At 62.8% G+C, this 14,723-nt stretch overlaps 3 protein-coding genes across 8 annotated transcripts; 1 reads left to right on the top strand and 2 right to left on the bottom strand.

Moving 5' to 3' along the window:
- Positions 1–59: 59 nt before the first annotated feature.
- Positions 60–3,178, bottom strand: MAF1 (MAF1 homolog, negative regulator of RNA polymerase III). 5 transcript variants are annotated; one of them, XM_072775653.1, is made up of 8 exons: positions 2,841–3,178; positions 1,961–2,090; positions 1,732–1,860; positions 1,491–1,656; positions 1,234–1,355; positions 1,032–1,151; positions 709–915; positions 60–588 (listed from the first exon to the last, which is right to left on the bottom strand). In XM_072775653.1, exons 2-8 carry the CDS (start codon positions 2,041–2,043, stop codon positions 567–569), a joined length of 849 nt encoding a protein of 282 aa, XP_072631754.1. In that variant the 5' UTR covers positions 2,044–2,090; positions 2,841–3,178; the 3' UTR covers positions 60–566. The 5 variants fall into 5 exon arrangements, with proteins under 5 accessions (XP_072631754.1, XP_072631756.1, XP_072631755.1 ...); XM_072775655.1 differs by having other exon boundaries at positions 709–864; XM_072775654.1 differs by having other exon boundaries at positions 1,961–2,046.
- A 337-nt stretch (positions 3,179–3,515) lies between these two features.
- Positions 3,516–7,618, top strand: SHARPIN (SHANK associated RH domain interactor). Of its 2 annotated transcripts, XM_072775600.1 has the most exons (9): positions 3,516–3,879; positions 3,964–4,138; positions 6,240–6,371; positions 6,446–6,587; positions 6,663–6,753; positions 6,833–6,986; positions 7,058–7,170; positions 7,258–7,386; positions 7,464–7,618. In XM_072775600.1, exons 1-9 carry the CDS (start codon positions 3,703–3,705, stop codon positions 7,545–7,547), a joined length of 1,197 nt encoding a protein of 398 aa, XP_072631701.1. In that variant the 5' UTR covers positions 3,516–3,702; the 3' UTR covers positions 7,548–7,618. The 2 variants fall into 2 exon arrangements, with proteins under 2 accessions (XP_072631701.1, XP_072631703.1); XM_072775602.1 differs by lacking the exon at positions 6,240–6,371.
- A 917-nt stretch (positions 7,619–8,535) lies between these two features.
- Positions 8,536–10,861, bottom strand: CYC1 (cytochrome c1). The gene is made up of 7 exons (XM_072775651.1): positions 10,706–10,861; positions 9,979–10,175; positions 9,770–9,896; positions 9,526–9,683; positions 9,280–9,440; positions 8,916–9,016; positions 8,536–8,837 (listed from the first exon to the last, which is right to left on the bottom strand). Exons 1-7 carry the CDS (start codon positions 10,832–10,834, stop codon positions 8,733–8,735), a joined length of 978 nt encoding a protein of 325 aa, XP_072631752.1. The 5' UTR covers positions 10,835–10,861; the 3' UTR covers positions 8,536–8,732.
- Between the last annotated feature and the right edge of the window lie 3,862 nt (positions 10,862–14,723).

The following is a 14,723-nucleotide window of genomic DNA, read 5'->3' as shown; positions in this document are numbered from 1 at the left end:
TAGGCCCCGCCTTCGACGCAGACCCCACCCCCAACACAGCACAGAGCCTAGGTCCCCACTAAGTCACAGAAATTTTTATTGGAAACAAACCAGCTGCAGCAAAGTGACACTCAGTGCACGCTGCCCAACGGGCGAGGTGGGGGAGGGGGTACAGGTGGGCGCCAGGGGCTGGACGAGCCCAGGGTGGTGACCACAGGGGCCTGCTGACTGGGTCTCAGGCCCTTTGGGCTGGAGTGTGCAGGCCCAGGCCCGATCCGGCACAAAATATAAAAATAAACTCTGTAGTCCAGCTGTCCCTGCCTGTGTCAGTTCACTGGGAAAGGGCAGTGACTCTTCCCACCAGGCCCTGTGCTATTGTCCAACCACAGCAGGGGCAGCTGGAGCCTGTGGGGTAAGTAGACATCTGGAGGCGGGAGCCAAAGGGCTAGGTGGGCGTGGCCTCGGTGGTGTGGAGCCGAGGCAGGGCCAGGGGCTGGCCACCAGCTGGGGAGGCCCTGGGGCCCCTGGAGTGGGCAGTTCCAGGCACTGGTGAAGCTGAATGAAGCTGGGGCCTCTGCTCCTGGTCCTCACATACAGATCACCGGGACCCTGGGTAGAAGGCGGTGCACGGTGAGCTCAGAGGAGCCGACAGCCAGATCAGGCCAGAGGGTGCCCACTCTGCCCATCCACACGACTCCAGAGAGCCAGGCCACAGCAACCATCACACACCTGTCCTCCTCCATGGCGCTGGTCTCCTCGGGTCCGCCCTCACTGCCTCCACCTCCGCCGTCTTCCTCCTCCTCCTCCTCCTCCTCCTCCTCCTCCTCCTCCCCCAGCAACATGTCCAGCTCGTTGCCTGCCTCCGAGGGAGTATAGGTGGATCCACTGGGGGAGGTGTGGGAACTGGTCTTAGGACTGCCTACCCCTGGCCTGTTGCTGACCCCAGGGAGGAGGTCCAAGGAGGACAAAATCAGGAATGGCGTGGGCACAGCGGGGGAAGTGGTGTGTGGGCCCCACAGGAGCTAAGGGAAAGGAGGCCGAAAGGTGCTAACCTGATGGAGCGGCAGCTGAAGAAGACAATCCGCTTAAGCCGCTTGTTGTAGAAGAAGTAGTTGAAGGACCAGAGGCTGCCATCCTCCCCAAAGGGATCTGAGTCCAAGTCTGGGTTGTAACTGGGGGGCGTGAGGCGAGAGGCAGTATGAAGGCCCAAGTGCCGCACACACCCGGGGCCCACCTGCAGGGATGCCAGCCTACCTGTAGATGTCACACTCGGCCAGGCAGATCTCCTCATCCACCGCGTTCCACAGCTGTGGCTTCAAGGCCTTGAAGTCCTCCCGCACCGCCGAAAACAGACTGCAGTTGACTGCGTTCACCACCTAGGGCGGTCACAGTCGGGGTGACTAGGCTGCAGGACAGGACGCGTCATCGGGGCAGAGCCAGGGGCCAATGAAGTAGGCAGGGTGGTAAGGACAGCTGGGGGCTGCGGGCCCCACCCCTGACCCGGCCCTCACCCAGCTGAGGCTGGGTTCCCTGCTGAACTCGTGGCTTCGGGCTGTGCTGAAGTCGTAGTCAGGCCGGAAGGACTCGTTGAGCGTGGCAATCAAGTAGAAGAGGGTCTTGCGGCTGCACTTGTCGCTCAGTGGGCCTTCGTCCTCACCACCCTGGCTCTTGCTCAGTCTGCGCGGAGAAGAGCATGAGCCCACAGGCGCTGCACCCCATGGCCCCCGGCGGGCAGACTCTGCCCCGGCTCACCTGCTGGGACTGAGGCCTGAGGTCTGGGGTGGAGACAGTGCCTCCAGCACGTGGGGCTGGCCCTCCTGGCAGAACTGCTTAAACATGTGCTTGTCGTCTCCTGCCATCTTACATGAGTAGCTCTCGATCCTGCAGGGGGCAGGGGGGACCATGGAGCCTGCCACCCACAGGGCTCAACGCAGGGCCACGGTGACCTGGGAGACGCGAGCCCTCGGAGGCCGGGCCTCACCTGCCGATGATGTGGGCATCACCGGTCTCCACTGTCAGCTGTGAGTTGATGGCCTCAAAGCTGGAGTTCTCCAACAGCTTCATGTCCTTGGGGGGGAGGGGGGTCCTGTGCTCAGAGGGGCTAGTGCTGCCTGAGGACAGGAGGCCAGTCTATGAGGACCTGGGCCCTGGGGCTCAGCCTTTGGCCTCCCTGATGGCAAGTGGAGCCGTTAGCAACAAGCTGGGTCCTTCCCCTGCCGTCGGCAGGGGCAGGAGAGGCAGAGCAGATCCTGTTACCTGAGGGTGGCAAGCCGAAACTCCAGCTCCGCCAGCCCCTGCTCCCCGCCCCGACACCCAGGGCGCCCTGGGGTCCCGCTCATGCTAGGGTCCGGGGCTTCATCTCCCGGGATACGGCCGTCCCGCCGCAAGAGCATCACCCACCATGGGGGGTGGGGGGCGTCGCCGCGAGCCCGCGGGATCCCTGCAGTAGCCCAGGGGCCGACTCCTGCGCCCGGTGAGGACCCGAACACCGAGGCGGGGGCCTGCGGTCGGTCACCTGGGCAGCGCTCTCCCCTGTCCTACGGGCTCCCCAGGGAGGCGCACAGGAAACCCATAGGCTTCTCCGTTCCTCTCCGCAAGTGCGCCGAGCTCCTCGGAACAGAGGCAGAGGCAGGCCGCAGGACCCCCGTAGGGCCCGGGGCCGGCCGCGGGGCGCTCCGGGGTCAGGCGGCCGAACCCGCCTCTCCGCCCGGGGCCAAGGAAAGCCCCGAGCCCGCCGCGGAGAACTACACGTCCCAGGAGGCCGCGCGCCCCGGGCCGCGCACGCGCGCCGGCGCCAAGTCCGCTGGGGGCTGGAGTTCTGGAGGCCTGGCCTGGGCGCCCGGCGCCGGGCGGACACCCACCTGCTGGCGCGGCGCTCGCGGGGGCCGGGCCGGGTCGGGCCGGCGGACGTCGGCGCGGGTAAGAGGGCGCTGTGGGCTCCGGGCAGCGCGGGCTCCTCAGGACCGGAGGGCGGCGGCGCGGCCTCCGTTCGGGCCGCACTGTATCCGGGGGAAGAGGCTCCGCGGCGACGTCCCGTTACTCCCGGCCCTGCCGGCCCTGCCGGGCTGCCACCGCGACATAGCCTCGCCCCTGCACGGCGACCGACTGCCGCGACCGACCTGCCCGCCGACCGCCACCCGAGGCCCGGACGAGCGCAGGAGCGGCCGAGCGACCTCTGCTTCCCCGGGCCGGACAACAACAAGCGTCCGCAAGGCCCGGCCCCCCGCCCCTGAGTGGCCCGCTCCGGCCGTCGGGACCTGGAGCTCGGAGCGCCATTGGGGACGGCTGACGTCGCTCACTCCTCGCGTCCGCTCCGACTGGCTGCGCCGCCTGTCCGTCACGCTCCGGGCCGCGCGAGCCCGCCTCCTCCCCTGGCGCTCATTGGCTGCCACCCCTCGCGCGTCCCGCCCCTGCTGTCGGCCCGCGCTCCCGAGAGTGGCTGGCGGCCCCCGGGGTGGGCCGGCGGGGCGGGGGGCGGGCCGGAAGGAGCCCGGGGACTGCGTCCCGCACCGGCCGGGCGCGGGGGGGCGGGCCCGGACCGTTGGACCACGCCTCCGCCGCCGAGCCTCCGGGCCGTGTGGGTCCCGGGCCCAGCGGGACCGGGAGGCTGGCGCTCCGACCCTCTGGTGTCGGCCGGAACCCCAAGCGCGCGGCCCCAGTTTCCGGTCGGCCGAGGCGCTCGGAGCCCCGAGCCCACGGAAGCGCGGCCGGACCGGAGATGGGATGGCGCCGCCCTCGGGCCCGGGCCCGGCCGCCGTGCTGCTGGCGGTGCAGGCCACGGTGAGGCCGCTGGGCGCGGGCCCGGACGCCGAGGCGCAGCTGCGGAGGCTGCAGCTGAGCGCGGACCCAGAGCGGCCCGGGCGTCTCCGGCTGCAGCTGCTGGGCGCGGGCCCCGGGGCGGTGAGTGCGGGCGGCGGGGGCGCGGCGCGGCGGCGCGAGGACCGGCCCGGGGCCGCCTAAGTGGCCCGACTCTGCCTTCCGTAGGGCGGTTCGGAGTGGCCCTTGGAGTCCGTCTCCTACACGGTCCGAGGCCCCAGCCGGCATGAGCTGCAGCCTCCGCCGGGAGGGCCCGGCGCCCTGAGCCTGCACTTCCTCGACGCCCGGGACGCTCGGCGCTGGGCCGCCCTGGTCCGACGGGCCGCCATGGAGGGACGCGATGGTCAGTGCGCCGCGGCGAGGACGCGCCCGGGCCGGGGCTGAGCGCTGGAGCCTGCGCGGGGCGGCGGGCGGAAGCCGGGCTCCGGGAGGCTTCGGGAGGCTCCGGGAGGGGGAGGGCGACAGGTGCGCAGGGGCAGGGCAGGCGGGCCTGGGGCTGGGGCAGCCGGGGCGCCCAGGCGGGATCCGAGCTACCGACACTGGCTGGCACCTGCTGGAGACGAGGCTTCTCCAGAGACGGAATTGGCAGGAGTTCGTGGCTAACGAGACGGAGGACATAGTGGTTGAGGCAAAGCTGGAGGGAGAAGTACTGTGGAGCGCCCAGACAGAGCCTGCGTGCAAGGGCACGGGGCACACGGCTAGCCAGGAGGAAGGGCACAGGGCACCCGCGCCCGGAAGGGTAAAGGCTGGTGGGAAAGGTCACCCAGCTCACTAGGGGAGCGAAGCAAGAGAGCAGTGACAGGCGGACATGCAGGGAGCAGAGGACAAGGCCACGAAGGTGTCAGAAGAGCTGCCAGAGAGTAAGAAGGAAACCGTATGCGGTGGCGGAAGAGAGGCCTAGAGCGCAGCCTGTAGTCAGCGCCTGCTCTGAACTGAGCACTTCACGCCTCGCGGGTGTGGCGTGATCAAACCTCAGATCCTAAAAGGGAGGCAGACACCTAAGACAGGTAAACACGCACTGCAGGGAGCATAGCGTAGGGTACAGACTTGTGGAATCGCCGTGTTGTACGCTTGGAACTACCGTGACCTTGTGTCGGCCCAAAAATACTTATTAGGTGAAAAGTATGTATTATTTTTTAAAGACTTTACTTATTAGAGAGCGGGTGCACACACAGCAGGGGGCAGAGGGAGAGGGAGAAGCAGGCTCCCCACTGAGCAGAGAGCCGCAGCCTGCAGGGCTCATCCCAGGCCCCGGGGGTCACGACCTGAGCTGAAGGTAGACACTTAGCTGACGGTTAGCTGACAGAGCCACCCAGGCGCCCGTATTTATTTAAGTTATCCCTACACCCAACATGGGGCTTGAACTCACAACGCCAAGATCAAGTCACATGGCCCACCAGTGGAACCAGCCAGGTGCCTCTCAACTAAGTAGGTTGGGGAGCTCCTGGGCAGCTCAGTCGGCTGAGCGTCTGACGCTTGATTTCAGCTCAGATCACGATCTCAGGGTTCACGGGAAGGAGCCCAAGTCAGGCTCTGCGCCCAGTAGGGAGTCTGCTTGAGATTCTCTCTCCCACTCACTCTTCACTTCCTAAAAAATGTATATGTATATATATATATAATTGAAACAAAAATAAGTAAGATCTTTTCAGATGGTGGAGGAGATTAGAGCGCTGGGAGGGGTTTGTATTTTAAGTAGGATGGCAGGGAAAGCTTCATTAAGGTGAAACTTGAAGATCCTAGTGGACCCTTCACCCATGTGGCCGGGAAGCGGCAGGTCCGAAAGCCCCCAGGCATGAGTGTGCATGTGATCCCGGGGCTCAGCCAAGTCAGGGCCAGGTCAGGCCGGGTCAGGGGGCAGACAGCTGCGAATACTGAGGGCTGAGGCCGTCACAGGAGCTGCGTCAGCAGTGGGTGGGCTGGGCCTCACGTGGGAGGTAAGCCGGGCAGACAGCGGCACCGCCAGCTCGGTCAGGGCCCCTGCAGGCAGGGGCCCAGGAGGGTTTGTGTGGAGCGGGAGCACCCAAGGTGTCCTGGGCTGACGTACCAACGGTAGAGCCAGTAGGGAGGATGGAGGTCCCTGAGGCACCAGGGGGAGACCACCCTAACTGCGGGGCTCTGGGTGCCAAGGGAGCATCCCTGGCAGGCTCGTGGGGCCAGTCGAGGCGAGAAGTGGCCAAGCTCTGGTGGAAGGGCCTGGTGGGGCTAGACAGGAGCAAGGTGGAGCCCAAGGAAAAGCCAGGTGCAGCTGCAGCTCCGAGGGGTTGGCAGGGACGTTTTAGGGGTTTGCAAGGGCCAAGGTTGGGGGAGGTCTTGCTTAACGTGTGGTCCAGGGCCCTGGCGTGGGCTGAGGTAAGCAGGGAGGGCACGTGTCCTGGAAACCGACACCAGACGTCAGGCCTTCTGATCTCAGGAGACCCCTGCCCACCCCACATCTTCCCTCCTAGGCAGCCTGCCCCAAGCCCTGGGCCCAGACACATGCCCTGTGTCCCCACCCAGCCCCCCCGAAGTGCCCACACTCCAGACCCCACAACCCAAGGTGGATCTTTGCTGGAGCCCTGGAGACTCTCCGGAGAAAGGTAAAGGCAGCTGGCAGAGGGGGTTGGAAGCAGCAGGGTGCGTTCAGCCCTGATGGGCCTCTCTCCCCCCACAGAGGAGCTGGTGGGGCGCCTGGCCCGGGCCATCGAGGACGGAGATGAGAAGGGGGCAGCCCAGGCAGCAGCCCTGCTGGCCCAGCATCACGTGGCCCTCAGCGTCCGGCTCCGGGAGGCCTGCTTCCCTCCTGGCCCCATCAGGTGAGGCCTGCTGCACTCTGACGTCCCAGCCTTCCGGGGTGCTCAGCCTCCCCCCTGACCTGTATTCTGGCCCAGGCTACAGGTCACAGTTGAAGATGCTGCGTCCTCTGCCCACGTGTCCCTGCAAGTTCACCCCCATTGCACCATCGCAACTCTCCAGGAGCAGGTAAGCATGGGGGCTGGGGAGACCTGCTGGGGGCCGGGGGCTCTGGTGACACTACCTGGCCTCGATGCTCTGGCCCCAGGTGTTCTCGGAGTTTGGCTTCCCGCCAGCTGTGCAGCGCTGGGTCATCGGGCAGTGCCTGTGTGTGCCCGAGCGCAGCCTTGCTTCGTATGGGGTCCGGCGGGATGGGGATCCTGCTTTCCTCTATCTGCTCTCAGCGCCCGGAGAGGCCTCAGGTTAGTGCCTGACGTGGAGGGGAGGGAGAGGGGGAGCTGACACGCGCTGAGCCCCACCTCATCTACTGCAGGACGCAGCCCTCTGGGCCCCCAGAAGACAGATGGGGAACTAAGTCGCCTGTTTCCGCAGTCACTGGGGCTGCCCAGAGCGCCTCAGCCAGCCAGCCTCCCCAGCCCCCTTCAGGTGGGTAAGGGACTGGGCCGGGTGGGCCTGGGACTTGCTGGGCAGCTGAAGGATAGAGAAGCAGCCGCAGTCTCCCCGCCTCCCCAGCCTGGCTGGTCCTGCCCTTCCTGCACATTCATCAATGCCCCCAGCCGACCCGGCTGTGAGATGTGCAGCACCCAGAAGCCCTGCAGTTGGGACCCCCTTCCTGCAGCCTCCACCCACCAGCCGCCAAAGGTACCAAGGGCAGAGCAGGGTAAGGGGGGGCACGGTGGTAAAGCCAGCAGGATGACCCGTCTTGCCCTCACCCCCAGGTCTCGAAGAGAGAGGATGGCCTGATCCCTCCGGGCCCGAGGTCCCTGGAGCCTGTCCTGAAACTCTCAGGCGACTTTTGCTGACTGCTCACCAGCATCAGGCCAGGGTTGTGGAGGGCTGCGATCTGGAGTCATTAAAGACACTTCTGAGCCAACTGAGTGCCCCCATCTCTGCGCCCGTCAGCAGACCGAGCGGCTGGGAGGACGGAGAGCAGGGCATAGCCCCACGGCCATGAAATGTGGCGGAGGTGGGGCCTGGTCCTCAGCTGGGGGGCAACCCAGTCAGGCCCTGGTGGCTCCAGTACGTGGGACTCCAAACCCCAGGGCTCCTAGAAGCATGGGGCTGAGGCCTCTTCCCAGACCCGAGAGCACACAGAGCACCCATCCCGCTCGGGCCGCTGACTGTTCCTCCTCTTGCCCACCCAGAAGCTGCCTAGCAGGTGCTCTGCTTTCTCCTCCTGGCTCTCACCCTTCCCAGATTCTGGCCACCACCTGTGGGCTGTTCAAGCCAGGATGCTCCTTACACTCCCCTCCTGGGGGACAAGAACTCCGAAGCTGGGAGCCCTGAGCCACGGCCATGTGCTGCCACCCCGTAACCCCTGCATCCTGCCCCTTCTGGCTGTCCAGGCAGGACGCCGGGGGCACATTCCAGGCAGCCTCTGCCTAGCTCTGCTTCCTCAGCTTGGCTTCGGGCTCTTCCCGTTCCCCAGCAGCTCCTACTTTAGGCCAGGCCTCTTCCCCCATGAAATGCTCCTTGCTGCCTTCGGGATGAAAGCCAAGTAGTTCAGCCTGCTGACAGATGGCTGCTTACCCGACCAGGTCCCTGGGCCGCGGCTGGCCAAGCCAGGCCCTCTGTGGCTGTGACTGGGTACCTGCACCTCGTCGGGTGCCGTGGCCCTCTCTAACAGCGGTTTTCCGGCCCACAACTGGTACTGGACTCAGTACCCACTCAGCAGGCAACATGCTGGCTGGACGACATGGCATGAACATTCCGGGAGCTCAAGAGCATGGGTCTCAGTCCCAGAGGCCCCTGCAGACTTGTGCTCCCATTACACAAGAGCTCAAACGTGTGTGTTGAGAAACTTAATTTATTTCCATGATGCAGGGGCTGAAGGGTCTGAACCAGAACCTGGTCTCTTGCCCCGTTCCCTCTTAACCAAAGAAAGAGGGGTTTGGCCAAGAGGGCCAGCTGAGGCCTGAACAGGTCCAGGGTGGCTCCTCGGCTCCAGGGCCCCCTCAGGCAAGACAGTGAGCAGCCATGGAGCAGGGTCACTTTGGTGGCCGATATGCCAGCTTCCGGCTCTTGAGGACCGACCACTTATGCCGCTTCATGGCGTAGATCAGGGGAAATAGCAAGCCCATCATCATCAACATCTGGGGACGAGGCAAGCTTAGAGAAAGGAAGCAGAAAGGACCCAAGCCCAGCCCCGCTCTCACGCCCAACCCTTTCACCTTGAGCCCCATGCGTTTCCGATGGTCGTGTTCTGGCTCAGATGCCCAGCGCAGGAAGGTACACACGTCCTTGGCTACCTGGGACATGGTAGCTGGGGTGCCTGCGCCAAAGGTAAGTGGTAAGGGCTGCTCTTGGGGGTCCCTATGCAGCCCAGGGTAGCCCTGGAGCATCCCCCTCTACAGTCAGACGGCCTCCTGACCAAGGCTGTACAAGCAATGGGACCCCCCTGCCCAGGCTAGATAGGACTGCGGATGCTAACCCGGCTCAGACACACCCACCCTGAGCCAAGGAGAGTGCAGGGTAAGCGTCCCAACAGGGGGAAGAGGACCCAGGTTGTTGGTCCCCAGAGTGGGGGCGTCTCACCATCGTCAAACTCCAGGACTTCATCGTAGATGGGAGGCGCCATGCCAATAGCCTGTCCAGGGAAGTAGGGGTTGAAGTAGAGGCCTTCTCGCAGTGACACGCCGGTGGGTGGCTCACAGTAGCCGGTTAGCAGGGAGAAGACGTAGTCCTCACCACCGTGCCTGGGACCGATCCGAGTCTCCTGAGCCCCGGCTCACACGGAGCTTCCCCCCACTCCCCTCCGCACCCTGCAGGCAGCCCGCCTACCTAGCTCGAGTGATGTAGCTGAGGTCAGGGGGCAGTGCTCCGTTATTGGCTGCTCGGGCGGCCTCAGGGTTGGGGTATGGTTTGGGGAAATAGTCGGAGAGCTTCCCTGGCCGCATGAACATCTCTCCATCCTCATTGGGGCCGTCCTGAACCTCCACCTGCCGCGAAGAGCCCCATCACGACCCTGCCGCCCAGCACAGTGGGCACCCCAATCCCTAGGTCCTCCTCCCCCCAGGCCCCTCACCTCCTCAGCCAGCGCCTTGGCTTCATCTTCGGTGTAGCAGACCCCCACCAGGTGGCGGTAGGCCACATAGTCCATGCTGTGGCAGGAGGAGCACACCTGCTTATATACCTGGAAGCCCCTCCGGATGCTAAAGACAGGCACAGGATTAGGGGCACGGATTCCACCCCGCCCAGTGCCCCAGACCCTGCCCCAGCCAGCCAGCAGCGCACCTGGTGTGGTCCAGGGAAGACAGGAGGCCGCGGTGGGACCACGGGTAGCTGGGGGGGTGCAGCTCCAGGTCGCTGGCACTCACGGCGGAATGCAGAGCCACGGCGAGCCCCGCGCCCCCCGCCGCCAGCATGCCCAACGCCGACAGCATCACTTTGCGGCCCCGGGACGGGCCGGCCTTGGACGACAGGGGCACTGCCTGCAAGAGCCCGGCTCAGCGCCTGCCAGGGCCCCACCAGGCCCCACCGGGGCGGCCTCCCGCGCCCGCCTCGCCCACCGCCCTCGCCCGGCGCGGGCCACGTCCGCGGGGCGCCCTGCCCGCCCCCTCCTGCCCGGGGGAGCGGCTGCACGGCAGGCGACACGGGCGGGCCAAGGTCACGAGCAGCCGCCCGAGGTCGGGCTGAGGTCGCGCCGGGACGCGGGCCGGGTCTGCGAGGCCGGAGCGGGGCGGGCCTGGGCGCGCCCCCCGGGTCACCCCCAGCCCCGAGCCCGCAGCGAGCGCGCCCGCCGCCCCCGCGCTCCGCACAGGGCGCCTCTGCGGCTCGGAGGCCTCGCGCCGGTCCTGCTCCCGGGCGCGCCAGGTGGGCAGGGCGCGGGGGTCCGGCGGGGGCAGCGGCGCCAGGTGGCCGGGGCCGCCCGCTCGCCGCCCGGCCCGCGCCCGGAGCCTCCCCGCCGTGACCTTCAGGGCTGCGGGGCCTCCCGGCGCCCGGGGTCGCGCCCAGCGCTCACCTGAGACGTCCGCAGCGGGAGCTGGCCGAGCCGCGCGCCGCACAGCAGGCCCCGGGCCCCCGCGCCCGGCAGCCCCGCGCCCCGCGGGCCCAGCACCGCCCCGCGAAGCGAAGCCGCCGCCACCGCCATCTTGGCCGTCTCCGGCGCGCCGCGGCTCCCGTCGGCCCCTGCGGCGGCCCCGAGCGCAGGCGTCGCGAGAGCCGGGGAGGGGGCGGGGCTCCGCCTGGCCGCGCTCCCGGGCGGCGTGGAAACCGGAAGCAGGGCGGGGCCCGCGGGCATCTTCCGGTGGCGGGGATGGCGCGGTCCGCGGAGGTTTCGGGCCCGGGGCGTCTGCGGGGCCGCGCGCGGGCTCTCGTGCGCAGTATTTCCAGGCCTGGCGCGGTGGCCGTAGGGAGGAGCGGTGCGGAAGGCGGGGGACCCCGGGCCCCCGGACCCCCGGCGCCCGGCCGCACGCGCTGCTCGCCCTCATCCTTTGGACCAGGATTAGTAGCCGCACGGTGTTACCTAGAAACTGAGATGCGGGAGCCGGGGCGCTGACGGCCGGGTTGCGGACGGAGGACCACGGGCCTCGGAGGCTCTGCAGCCCCCCCCCCCCCCGCCCCCGTAGAAGCCAGGAGGCATTGCGGTCCGCTTTTTCAGAAGTCTGTAAATAATCAAAGGATTGCAACACCCCAGCGGTGTGGGTTGTTTTTTTTTTTTTTAAGATTTTATTTATTGATTGATGAGAGATAAAGACAGAGACACAGGCCGAGGGAGAAGCAGGCTCCACGAGCCCGACGCGCGAGCCACCGGGCTGCCCTGTTTGTGACCTTTTATATTTCAGAAATATGTAGGGCTCTTGACATCCCTGTGGAGGCTGTATTCCAGCTCTTCCCTTTAAGCCTGAAGGTTACTCTACCAGCAGCTGCAGCTGTTACCTGTGGCCTCAGGCCACTTTGAAATAAAAAACACTTGCCTGTAATTGTCTTCAACAAACAGCCTCCGGAGCACACAGGCTACTAGGCCCAGAAAGCTGCGGCTGGCAGGAGGGGTCTCAGGCACGTTAAGTCAGGGCAATTATTTACACAGAAGGTGTCCTGTTCTCTTCAGTACCAGGAATGTGGGCTGTCCAGCAGCTTTAGCCAGAAACGGTCAAAACACGCCTCAAAACTCACTGTTCTTACCGAGATTGACTTGTTTTTCTTAAATAAACACCGCTGGGTGGCTCAGTGGTTGAGCGTCTGCCTTCAGCTCAGGGCGTGAACCTGGAGACCCGGGATCAAGTCCCACATCACGCTTCCTGCAGGGAGCCTGCTTCTCTCTCTGCCTGTGTCTCTGCCGCTCTCTTTCCTCTGTGTATTCTCATGAATAAATAAATAAAATCTTTTTTAAAAAGTCACCAACAACAACAACAAAAAAAAGTCACCAACATAAATAGGGTGTGCACATGCTCATGAAAGACTTGAAAAAGCCTTGAGTGGTTACCCCTGGTGACCTTGAGCCTCTCTGCATGTTGAAGTGAAGCCTGAGAAGGTTGCAGGGGCAGGCCCCAGGTGCACAGAGCTATTTGGGAAAGACTGGCAAGTTTACTGATCATAAGCATTAAAGGAAATCACTGTCCCACCGTGAGCTGACCATTGAGCTGACTTCAGCGGCTACACAGGACAAATATCACAGACTAGATAGCATCAGGTCAGAAAAATCACTACACAATACAACTGCCACAAACAGCAACGACGAAACTTAGAATCTGATTTTCAGAATCACCACTTTTTTTTTTTTTTAAGATTTTTATTTATTTACTCAAGAGAGACACAGAGAGGCAGAGACACAGGCAGAGGGAGAAGCAGGCTCCCTGCGGGGAGCCTGATGCAGAACTCTATCCCAGGACCCCAGGGTCACGCCCTGAGCTGAAGGCAGGTGCTAAACCGCTGAGCCACCCAGGATCCCTCACCACATTATTTTAAATGTTTATTTTTCAATTAAAAAAAAAAAAAAAAGTATGAGACACTGTGAGAGCAGGCCAGGTGCCTCACGGAAGCAGGAGCCTGTCAGGCCGTGTTGCGCGGTTAACACTACTGCAGTGACGAGACCCCGCTGGGTCCAGCCGCAGCTCACACCCCAGGCCCAATAACCGGCGGAGGCGGAGGCCGGCAGGGTCCTGAGTCTGATTAAACCCCTTTAGGAAGGGGAGGAGGAGGGATCCCTGGGTGGCGCAGCGGTTCGGCGCCTGCCTTTGGCCCAGGGCGCGATCCTGGAGACCCGGGATCGAATCCCACGTCGGGCTCCCGGTGCAGGGAGCATGCTTCTCCCTCTGCCTGTGTCTCTGCCTCTCTCTCTCTCTCTCTCTCTCTGTATATTCTCATGAATAAATAAATGAAATCTTAAAGAAAAAAAAAAAAAGGAAGGGGAGGAGGAGGCGTGTAGCCAGCCGGCCGACTCTTCAGACATGACCCCTCTGCGCCTGCCCCTGGCTGCCCCCGGCTCACCCCAACAGGACTGGGATCCTTCCCTGCTTCCCCATGAGCTGACCCAGACCTCACCGGGGCCTCGTCTCCCCCACCGCCCACAGCCCCACTTGAGGCTTGGGTCGCCAACGTCCTGCTCCTTCTGTCACCTGGTTTGTCGGGTGGCTCGCCTTGTGCCGTGTTCTGCGTGCCATGTGACAAGCCAAGGTGATCACGTGGTGAAACGTCCTTGTGTTTGGAACCCTGAACCTGCCTTCTAACTATATTGATCTTGCTTTATAATTGAAGGGAGCTGGCACTGTGGAAAGCCACAAGTCTGTGCTCCTTCACAGCCTGCTCGGGATACGAGTTCTACTACATATTTGAATAGTTAGAAGAAAGAATTAGTAAACTTGAAGGTAGGTCACTTGAGATTGTCCAGACTGAGGAACAGGAAAAAAAATGACCTGTGGAACACCATTAAACATACCAGTCTATGCATAATTCTCAGGAGCAGAAGAGAAGAGAAAGGTGAAGAATATTTGAAAAAATAATGCCTGAACATTTCCTAGCTTTGATGAAAAGGATGAATCTACACATCCATGAAACTCAATGATGCCAAGTAAGATAAACTAAGAAAGATCCACACCTAGACTCATCATAAATTGTTGAAAGCCAAAGAAAAAGACTCTTGAAAGCAGCAAGGGGGGAGTGACTCATTCCATATAAGTGATCCCTAATAAAATTACATATTTCACATCAGAAACCATGGAAGTCAAAAGGCAGTGGGATGACCTTTTCCAAGTGCTGAAAGAATAACCCTACCAACCCAGAACTCTATATAGGGCAAAACTGTCCCTTAAAAACAAAGGAGAGGGCAGCCCCGGTGGCGCAGCGGTTTAGCGCCGCCTGCAGCCCAGGGCGTGATCCTGGAGACCCTGGATCGAGTCCCACATCGGGCTCTCTGTATGATGCCTGCTTCTCCCTCTGCCTGTGTCTCTGCCTCTCTCTCTGTCTCTATGAATAAATAAATAAAAATCTTAAAAAAAAAAAAAGGAGAAATTAACACATCCTCATAAATAAACTGGAAGAGCTTGTTACAAGAACTCTGCCCTCCAAAAAAATAGTAAGTGGGGCCCTCGGGCTGAAATAAAAAGACCTTAAATAGTAACTCAAATCCACATGAAGGAATAACACCAGAAAAAAAAAAAAAAAGCAGCAATAAAGGTCACTACATAGGTAAATATAAAAAAATATGAGGGGCACCTGGGTGGCTCAGAGCATGATTCCGGGGTCCTGGGATCTAGTTCCTCATGGGGCTCCCTGCAGGGAGCCTGCTTCTCCCTCTGCCTGTGTCTCTGTCTCTCTGTGTCTCTCAGGAATAAGTAAATCTTAAAAAAAGAAGAATCATCATCTACGGTCACCAGAAGCCTCCACCTAAATGTTAGCAGCTTTGTGTACAACTGCCCCAAACTGGAAACAATCCCAATATCCTTGAGCAGGTGAATACACGGGGTCCCTCCACACCTCAGGAGACAGCACACTTGAGCTGCCGTTGTTGGGGGAGTGTGGGCCCTCTACCCCCGAAAAGC

Source organism: Canis lupus, chromosome 14 (assembly GCF_048164855.1).
Source record: "Canis lupus baileyi chromosome 14, mCanLup2.hap1, whole genome shotgun sequence".
NCBI lineage: Eukaryota > Metazoa > Chordata > Mammalia > Carnivora > Canidae > Canis > Canis lupus.
Note: the sequence above shows the minus strand (reverse complement) of the source record. Positions and strands in the feature narration are given on the sequence as shown.

Bases quoted from the DNA above. Each gene is read 5' to 3' on its own strand.
- MAF1 (XM_072775653.1), bottom strand. From the start codon at position 2,043: ATGAAGCTGTTGGAGAACTCCAGCTTTGAGGCCATCAACTCACAGCTG. The intron at 1,861-1,960 runs GTGAGGCCCGGC...TGCCCCCTGCAG, and splicing joins GATGCCCACATCATCGGCAG to GATCGAGAGCTACTCATGTA. The intron at 1,356-1,490 runs GTGAGGGCCGGG...TGACCGCCCTAG, and splicing joins GGGAACCCAGCCTCAGCTGG to GTGGTGAACGCAGTCAACTG.
- SHARPIN (XM_072775600.1), top strand. From the start codon at position 3,703: ATGGCGCCGCCCTCGGGCCCGGGCCCGGCCGCCGTGCTGCTGGCGGTG. The intron at 4,139-6,239 runs GTCAGTGCGCCG...CTTCCCTCCTAG, and splicing joins CGCCATGGAGGGACGCGATG to GCAGCCTGCCCCAAGCCCTG. The intron at 6,754-6,832 runs GTAAGCATGGGG...CTCTGGCCCCAG, and splicing joins TCGCAACTCTCCAGGAGCAG to GTGTTCTCGGAGTTTGGCTT.
- CYC1 (XM_072775651.1), bottom strand. From the start codon at position 10,834: ATGGCGGTGGCGGCGGCTTCGCTTCGCGGGGCGGTGCTGGGCCCGCGG. The intron at 9,684-9,769 runs GTGAGGGGCCTG...TCTTCGCGGCAG, and splicing joins CCAAGGCGCTGGCTGAGGAG to GTGGAGGTTCAGGACGGCCC. The intron at 9,441-9,525 runs GTAGGCGGGCTG...GATCGGTCCCAG, and splicing joins AGCTACATCACTCGAGCTAG to GCACGGTGGTGAGGACTACG.